At 47.4% G+C, this 9,616-nt stretch overlaps 1 protein-coding gene across 1 annotated transcript in view; it reads right to left on the minus strand.

The window, feature by feature from the left end:
• Positions 1 to 387: 387 nt before the first annotated feature.
• The window catches only part of ATXN1 (ataxin 1), an 86,962-nt gene continuing 77,733 nt past the window's right edge, over positions 388 to 9,616 (minus strand). The window contains exons 2-3 of the mRNA XM_009884169.1: positions 9,056 to 9,616; positions 388 to 928 (exon numbers count right to left, since the gene is read on the minus strand). The exon at positions 9,056 to 9,616 is cut by the window's right edge and continues 1,471 nt beyond it. Of these exons, the coding sequence (XP_009882471.1) occupies positions 398 to 928; positions 9,056 to 9,616 (1,092 nt within the window). The 3' untranslated portion in view covers positions 388 to 397. The remainder of the gene's footprint in view (positions 929 to 9,055) is intronic.

Consider the following 9,616-nt stretch of genomic DNA (forward strand, 5'->3'; position numbering starts at 1 on the left):
CCCCCGCCCCCCCCCAAAAACTAGAACAGGAACCAAAACAACAAAACAAAAACAAAAATACGAGGACGAAAAGAAAACAAAATCACAGCTGGACCCTGTCCTACACGAGGTGTTAGAAAACAGGAGCCATGACAACACATTCATTTCCACTAAGGGTGTGTGAAGCAGGTACTGCCCCTTCCGTAGCTCTCGATAAACCTAGTCACTGACAAAACACTTGTGGAAAAACATATGCACCAGTCTCCTGCATAATACCAGCTGCAACTATAACAACAAGGTTATAACATAAACCTAAAATAAGATGATAACATGTAAATACTGGGTTATTTAGTCTACAGTACAGTAATCTGGATAAAAATGACAAGGGATAGCCTAATTTCCTTTCCCCAAACAACTTTTACTTTCCTACGTTGGATCGACCTTCAATGCAAATCTTAACCTCCTGAGGAATAAAAGAAGGCTTGGGAAGAGTCAAAGGTGGCTCCTCTTCTGATTTCTCTAGTTTTCGTGTTTCGGGGGCTGACCACCTCCTCTTCCTCGTTGCTGGGGGCTTGCTGGGTTCTGTTTTGGTGAGCAAAGGTGCTGCAGGCAATCCTATTTTGTCCGGAAACTTCAGTTCACCGTTCTCAGCTAACATCTGTGCGCTTCCCTGATTAATCCCGTTTTCCTGCTCCGCATACCTGTGTCTACTTCCAGCTAGACTGTCATTCTTTGAATGCTTCAGCAAGATACTAGCTGAGTCCATGGGCTGGCCTTTTTTAATAGAGCCATTCTTCAGGTTCTTGAGCGTGAGCGATATGCAGACGTCCCCCACTGAGAGTTTGGAGCATGGCAAATCAAAGAGCTGGCTGGTTCTCTCGGGACAGCAGGATGACCAGCCTTGTCCAAATACAAAAAAAGGGTATTCTACCAAGACTTCCACGCTGACCTGCAGAAACAGAGGGGACAACAGAGAGAGAGACAGAGGGAGAGAGAGGGGAGAGCGTGAGATCACCCGTGTGCCCTCACGCATGTGCACGGCAGGCGGCGCTTGCCGTGAGGGAGAGGGATGAAGCTGGAATTCCAAAAGTGCTGTTCCGCTTCCGCAAAATCAGTACATCGACCACCAGACTTCCCACCTGTCCTTGTCACATGGGTGCTAATGCTCTCTTCTGAGCTCAGCATTTCTTAGCACAACACCTCAGCGGGAACCAAGCTTTACCTTTATCCAGCCGCTCAGAGAGGTGTGCATTTGGCAAACTGGCAAACTCCATTCCCCGCCATCCCCTTGTGGTACCTAGAGCCTGTCATCCACATCTAAAGACACTTTTCAACCAGAGAACGGCTCAAGGGAAGCTCTCAGTTCTGACACACGATTTCCTAAACGACCACAGGAATGTCATCCTCACCTCTGCCCCAAAAAGCTTATACTTACCAACGTCAAATGGCCGAAAGCATGCTGATTAACAGGGGAAGGCCATGAGTACGTAGAGTTGTAGCCGTAAGAGCAGTGAGCATGAACCTGCCTTCCCCAGCAGTCCTGTTACCGGTCCAGTTTCTTCCCTTCTCACACCTGCTCTCCCACTCTGCATTGAGTTCGCCTCCTGCACTCCCTCAGGGAGAATCATCTGTCCTCCTCCTCTTTCTCCTCCTGCAGTCCTTGCACTGGGTCTCCTTTTCTGCACAGTGTCCCCTTTCCCCTCCCTTCACCCCACTTTAAAAACACATCTGGTTATGAATCCTATCTAACCATCTTACAGGGAGCTGCCATAGCCGGGAGAACAGACCAGCAACAGGTGCCCACTGCTCCTTGACCTTGCAAATGCTTGGCCTTGAGGTCCCAACATGATAAAGCACCTCGATACCCGCTTATCTTTGCACGTGTCAGCAGTCCAGTGCCTACTGCACGGTGCTGCGTCTGCAGGCTCAAACACTTGATGCGGGCTCATGCGATTCACAACCCAGGAAATTCTGACTAATACTTTTTAAAAACTTGGCACATGTCTTTAACTTGCTGTGTGTAACACCAATGAGTTCTGCAACTCTAAGAGGGTGGCTTAGGCTGAAGTCAGACATCCACTGCTCTGCTCCCAAGGTCCCCGTGTCCTCTGGAGCTCTTCAAGGGAGGCAGGATCCTGCTCTGATGGTGTAACCCCTATTTGGTAGGGGGTCAAGGGCAGGAGAACACCTGAATACACGTGTCTCGTTTCTGAGCCATTCAGCAGGCACGGAGCATACCAGCTGCCTGGAGAGCCTTCCCTCTCCAGGAACATGGACTCACTTGAAAGGAACATCACAGCAGGCTTGCAAAACTACCTCTCACTCTTGGGAGTGAGTAACACTGTCATACCAAGCATGGCTTTGTATCATTAAAAATACATTTCAACACTAACGAATAGAAGCAGTTTGAGATGCACATTGCACTCCAGTGCTCAGGCACGTTTGTTCATAATAGAAAGTGTGAACCTTACGATGAAGTTGCATGGCCTGTCTCAAGGAAGAGGTGGGACTCAATGTCAGTATGGCACCCAGCAGCCCTGCTGCTTCCCTGCTTAGCTTCAGAGGCACCCTCCCTGCAAGCAGGGCCTGAGGTAGCTCCCCTCACACCCCACCATCTGCACATCCCCTTTGGGCAGGAAGACTAGATCAGGGATGACCCACAGCTCAGAGACAGAGGCTCCAGAATGTGGAAACCAAAGATTCCCATCAGATGCCGACTGTGCCTCCGCCTGGTTAAGCACATGCCATGCACTGGCAGTCAAATGCTGTTTATGAGACAGTTGATTCCGCTGGAAAAAAAACTTATAAAGTCTACAAATGCATGCTATGTACTTCTGCAACTAGGCCAACAACTAACACTGCATGTATTAACCTGCCACTCCACCTGCCCAACTTAGTAAGCCACTGCACAAGGAATTTCAAAAGGAGCAGTTTAGAGGCAGAAGCCACCCCCCACTACGTCAATTTCTGTCATATTAAACCTTTTCTGACCAGAACTGTGTGCCAACAGTCAACTAAACACATTGCAAAAGTGGAAAGGGACCTGACTCTACACCTGGTTTATGCTCTGAACTACAGAGTCAGTGAGGTGAGGTAACCAAGAAAGTCCCATCCCTCCATGTCGTTGGATAGAAACACTCCAGCGCCAGGATTTGCAGAAAAACTTGTCCAGAGTTTGGGATTCTATTCCACACATAAGCATCTTAGTAAGGGGTCTGACTGGGAGAAGCGGTGAATATCCAGTATCTCCCATGGACTTAAAAGTTAAGCTGTCTACACAGAGCTGTAGGCTTCTCTCCAGGCATGGATCATCTGGTGGACACAGCTTTCTCCTTTATATTGCTGTGTCTCTCCTCTGTCTTCCTGCCTGCCACTTTTTTTTTCTTTCTTTTTATACTTTCCCATCCTTGTCAAAAGCTATTTGTATCTGTGGAAATCATACATGCTTGTGTGCATCATCCTCACTGACACACAAGCTCCTCTTGATGTGAACACGCTTCCATCACGTTATACTTTTCGTTTTAACATGGCATCCAAAACACTTGCCCGAACTGTCAGTCACTGAAACAAATCCAAGAGCCAGTAGTGGTGATCATGAATAACACGGAATAATAAAGATGGTGAAATGCTAGAATTTCCACGATCCAGTCACAGTGGGCATGTACCACTATTGATTTGAAATGGCTTTCCTCACAGATTATCAAACCCTGTTTTAGCTGGATTCTGCTAACTTGGGATTTAAGGTGACCATTCTCTACAAGCAACAGTACTCAAAGACGTTTTAAGTGTGAAAGTTCACTAAAAACACCCCCACATAACTTTCTTCTGACCACTGCATTAAAACACAAAAAATTAATTTTAAAAGCTCCCTCCCCCAATATCTTGTAATGATTATTGTAGGAGAGAAAGAAGTTTGGAACTTGCTTTCCAACTACTAAGACAATAAAGCAAGCAAACACAATGTTGGTCCCTCTTCAAGCACACGGAGGCTCCCCTGAAAGTTACATTTATATTTTTAATTTTAAGACTGACTAGTGAAAACATCCAAAATTCTTCAGTGCAGCTGCTGAGTATCTGCAATATTCTATAATCCTTTATAATTTTATTCCTCAGGCAAACTTGGTACATAAGACAAGCAATTCAGACTGCTCAGGAAACCCTGGCTGGAGCTGGAACGTGGATGAGAGGTGCTGGCAAATCTGATACCCAGGAAATACCCTTCCCATCATTCAGAAGCCCAGCACCTTTAGTCTTGGGGCTCGCTGCTGCAACCAACATAACAAACACTAAAGCAAAAGGTGCCAAATAAAAGTGGTTTGCGTGAACTGTATTTTAATAAATGCAAACATACGTTTTCCAATTAAGTGCTTTTCTCCCTGTTATTATTAAAATGGGAAGAAACTAGGAGTGGCACGCTGGAAACAAAGAGAAGGAAGCGGTTCTGGAAGCAATGTGCAATTAAGTGGCGGAGCTCTCCACTGAAGGTCTTGCTGCGGGTGCCGAGAGACTCCTTGGGTCCAAAAACCAACTGGGTGGTTTCATGGAACAGCAGCTCTCCCTTTCGCAGAGAGAAGTCTCTGCAGTGCCACTCTCCCACATGACCTGCCCTACCCAGAGACTTTGGGACTCCTAATATTCCCACCACCCCGAACAACACCTGCCTTCACAAGAGTGGATTTCCTTTCAGAGATTTACGGGGTTGCAGGCAGCACCTCGTGCCATGGGGATTACCTGGCACAACAAGTGGTCTGGGTAGGCATCCCCCCAGGGCAGCATCTAGCCCAGCTTCAGTAGACTGTTATCAGAACAAACGCACTCAGGACTTGAAGGTTAGGGGCTACTGCTCTCCACAGCCACCTGATTCCACCATTTCTCAAGAGAAGCCACCTCTGTCCAACAGACCACTGGCTGCTGAGTTTATTACATGAGCTCTTATCTGCTGCACTCCCAGAATTCAATAACACACATCCAAAGACAGACCACAGCCGCCCCGTCACTTGGAGGAACAAGGGCGTACAGCCCCCATGACCAGGGGACACAGACATGGAGATCACATCAGGGGAAGGTTGGGAGAAATCTCCATCTGCAGCTGCGAACTGAGTCAACATCTCTCTTTCTGTGTCTGTTATGGTGCCAAAGATAATGAAAAGGAGAGTGCAGAGTAAAAGTGTGCACGCAGAGATATAAAGGGAAAACTAAACTAGATGATGGTCTAAAAAAATATGCTCTAAACTACACTAGTTAGGCCTACTAACTAGATGCTCTAACAGGCCTTTTCCATCTCTAATGTCTATGATTCTGTTTTTTAAAAAAAAGGAAAATTAAGCACTGTATGTTCATCGTTTCTTTTTAAGCTATACCTTAGGAATGATTAGGAACTGAAACACAGGGATGAAAACCAGCATTTCACAGAACTTATTTTGCATCTCCTGTGTGTTTTGACTTTAACATCAATGGAGGTGAATTACTGGCTTCCACTTGTTCCTGGCAGCAAAAGAAAGGACAGGTATTAATGATGAAAGCGTTATTACAAGAATAATATGTAGAATTGCAAAGAGATGCAGATCTGTAGGTCTTTTCTTTTAGGCACCTTGAATGCAGAGGAGTAACAGCTGGACTGGGGATTCTGGTCCAGTTGATACTTAGAATCATAGAATTGTTATGGCTGGAAAAGACCTTTAAGATCATCAAGTCTAACCATTACCTAACTCTACCAGGCCCACTTCAGAACCATGTTCCTGAGCACCATATCTAGACAGCTTTTAAATACATCCAAGGATGGTGATTCAACCACTACCCTAGGTAGCCTGGTCCAGTCTCCGTTAACCCTTTCAGCGTAGATGTTTTTCCTAATGTCTAACCTGAACCTCCCCTGGCGCAACTTGACGCCATTTCCTCTTGTCCTATCGGTTGTAACTTGTGAGAAGAGACCAATGCCACCTCTCTACAACCTCCTTTCAGGTAGTTGTAGAGAGCAATAAGGTCTCCCCTCAGCCTCCTTTTCTTCAGACTAAACAAGCCCAAGTCCCTCAGCTGTTCCTCATAAGACTTATTCTCAAGTTCACCAGCTTCGTTGCCCTTGACTTCTTGCTAATGCTGTGAAATGGTAACCTAGCATCCCTCCAGGGCTAAGGCCAGTTATTTCACTGCAAAGGCATGTAGCTTTAGGTGGGTTAATTTTCCTCTAGGTTTCCATACCTGGAAGAGGATTGGATTTGCTAGGTGATTGGAAGACAGGGAAAGGAGGGAGGATAACCTCCTTCTGCGTAAGTGCTGTGCTAGGGAGGGGCTGCTGTGGGCTTGCGCTGATACGATACAACAGCAGCTGCATGGTGCCTTCCTATTTACATTACAGTTGTATATGCTCAGCTAAAAATAATCTCCTACCTCTGTCCCTCAATTGGTGAGAAAACTAGCTAATGTTTGCACAGAGTCTGAAAATACGAATTCATCAATATTGTAATGACTTCCCAGAGATCCCTGGGAGGAGTACCTGAGTGAGCCAAAGCTAATGATAACAATGCTATTTTTGTATGGCACTTAATCTTTACAACTTACACTCCCTTGATAACACCATTTGAAAAGCTCCCTCCTTCCAGATGTAAGCAACCGAAACTTAATTGTAATAAAATACTTCGGGAAGCTGCACTACACACACAGACACATCCCCACTGTACTCTGGAGTCAAAATATATTTAAGTGCAGCAGCACCACAGTGCCACTGCTCAAAGCAGCGCGACTAAATACTGTTCTTTAAACGAGAAGACTAAGCCCTCTTCATGTAGGCAATTTTCTAACAACTAATGACTGCCGCACGCCTGCTAATAAGGCTAAATGCTTTCATATAGCCACGTCGGGCTGAGGGTGAGGTCACCAGAGACTTCAAGCACGTATAGAAATGATCTCTCTCTCTCTCTCTCTCTCAACCCAGGCAAGGGAAAACCGGCAGAGCTGTCCCTGCTATGCAGGGACACAGCTGATCTGGGAAGAGACCCAAGTCCCGGAATCTGCAGGAAACCTAAATTAAACCCCCGTTTCTAATCATATCTCTACGTGACTCGCCCTCCATTCTGGAAGCATCCCTGGTGGGAAACACAGCTGGGGAGTATTTCGGCTGCGATGATGTCAGCCCGCTCCTGATAGGCTTCTCCGTAAGGCGACACTTTGCTGGGTGAGACCCGTGTGCCTGGCCCTGGATTTTTACAGCCTCAGACTCGGCTTAAGGGAAAACCGGCAGAGCTGTCCCTGCTATGCAGGGACACAGCTGATCTGGGAAGAGACCCAAGTCCCGGAATCTGCAGGAAACCTAAATTAAACCCCCGTTTCTAATCATATCTCTACGTGACTCGCCCTCCATTCTGGAAGCATCCCTGGTGGGAAACACAGCTGGGGAGTATTTCGGCTGCGATGATGTCAGCCCGCTCCTGATAGGCTTCTCCGTAAGGCGACACTTTGCTGGGTGAGACCCGTGTGCCTGGCCCTGGATTTTTACAGCCTCAGACTCGGCTTGCTTTCTGCCAGAGGATGGCACTCCACCCCCTGCAAAGGCGCTCTTCCCGGCACCCAGGACTACAACACATCGCCTGTGTTGACAGATCTGCAAACGAGACATGACACAAATGCTACCTGCTAATTTGTACCTCTTCTGCTGGTGCAGAGACTGGTGGCCTGGCTGCAGGGAGAGAAATGAGAGCAAGATGAAAATTGCAGGTGGGAGATTGCTACTTTTGAAATCTCATTATTCAAGGCACTGGGGCAAATTATAGTAACTGGTCCTGATCCAAGGATGGTTCCTCTCATCACAAAGCCTGAAATGCACCACAATACAGTTGAGTAGTGGGGAAAAAATCAGGTCTTTATACTGAAAGCACCAGAGACCCAACTTCTATCAGCTGTGCAGATGCACGCACATACATAAACAAAACCACACAGAGAATCTCACGTTTGACATGAGAAGAGGGATATGTAGCAATTTACCATGTATGCACCATTGGGGAAGGACAGGCCACAGACTGCTGTGACTGTAAGAACTTTTCTGTGTAATCTGCTCTTGGTATGGTCGCTGTTTGTTTTTCTTCTCCAAACTGTCAGCCTGAGGTGCTTTACTACGTGTTCAAGTCCAGCTCCTCTTTCCCTCTTCCTCATTTTGGTTCTCCAGTGCTGAGGGTGCAGCATGAGGTTTGCAGATGCTGCAGTTTGCAGCACTCAAACCACACCAAAAAGATTTGCAACAAGAATATTTAAAATTAGTACCTCTAGGAAGCAAAATGTTACCCAGTTTATCTGGTCTGCTCCAGCCTCAACACAGCAGAATCTGAATTGCTCAGAAAACGGATAACATCAGGATAATGCCTTACGATCAGTATGGACTCATTCTCAACCTAAAAAAACCCTTTGGAAAGTTACAGAGTTTCTTCCTACACTGCGAACCACCGAGAAACAAAAGTCAGAAGCACAGCCTGCCCAGCCACCTAGATGGTTTTTCTTTCCAAATTTCCCTTGAACACAGAGTTTATGTGAGCTGTGCAGCATTTAAACCACCCGCAACCGAAGCCTCAGGAAAACCCTGTAGTGCGTTTCAGTAACTTACGTGTGTGATGGAGCCATTCCCAGGCAGCTCCAAGTTTTCAAGTTGTGGAAATTCACTGCCTTGCGCCCTACCTGTCTCTCAAGGGTAGGATTTGAGCCGAATCTAACCTGAGCTTTCTGGTGTGGAAGGTAAAAATCATCTATCAAAATGCAAAATATATTCTCTCATACTGCTTACACTGTTTTGTGTTTTAATCAAAAAATATGAAGATCGTGTAATTCTTCCCGTGGGTTCTTCAGCTATAAGAAAGACCTGTTTTATATCTAAGAAACTACATTTACCATCACTGTGACCCTGATGGCTCCCCTGGCTCAGCGAGGGGGATGATTTTTGGACCAGAGTTAGTCTCACGGATAGATGTGAACGATGAAGAATCAAACTTGTGTGGACTCAAAGCGACTGAGACGTGCTGAGCAAAGCTGCACCCGGGGGGCCACAGCATACGCCCCAGTCCACCCCCCGCACCCCACCACGAGTTGCCATTACCTGTGCTCGATGCTCCCCAACCGCAAACTGTATCACGGCAATGCCTGGGCTATGGCTGTCTTCAATCCTCTCCACAGTGCTGGAGTCTATTTTCAGGTCATTGCTAATTTCCGCGCTCTGTATGAAGTCTTCTGTTTTCAAGTCCTCTACTTTCTTCAGCTCCCCGTTGGCCAGCTGAATGATCGACCCCTTCATGAAGTAGGGGGGCAGCGTGGGAGGTGCGGCGGCAGGGGAAGCGATGGACTGCACCACGGGCAGGTGGATCTGCGCCTGTACCATGGTGGCCTGGTAGGCGGGCTGGGTGGTGAGGGGCTCCGCGCTGAAGTTCTCACTTTTGGGGACGGCGGTTGTGACGAACGTGTGAGGCACTGCTGCAAACTGGGGAGACGACGTGACGATCGCAGGCGCGACTCCTGACGGCTCGACATCCGCGCCACCGACCGGTATCAGCAGGGACTGGGTGCCAGGGATCACCAGGTGCTGCGGCAGGCTGCTGGGGTACCCGATGGCTTGCTGCTGGCCACTCAGGGAGGCTATCACCGGGGGGGGGTTTCCCGCGTG

The sequence above is a fragment of the Charadrius vociferus genome, unplaced genomic scaffold, assembly GCF_000708025.1.
Source record: "Charadrius vociferus isolate BGI_N301 unplaced genomic scaffold, ASM70802v2 scaffold444, whole genome shotgun sequence".
Lineage (NCBI taxonomy): Eukaryota > Metazoa > Chordata > Aves > Charadriiformes > Charadriidae > Charadrius > Charadrius vociferus.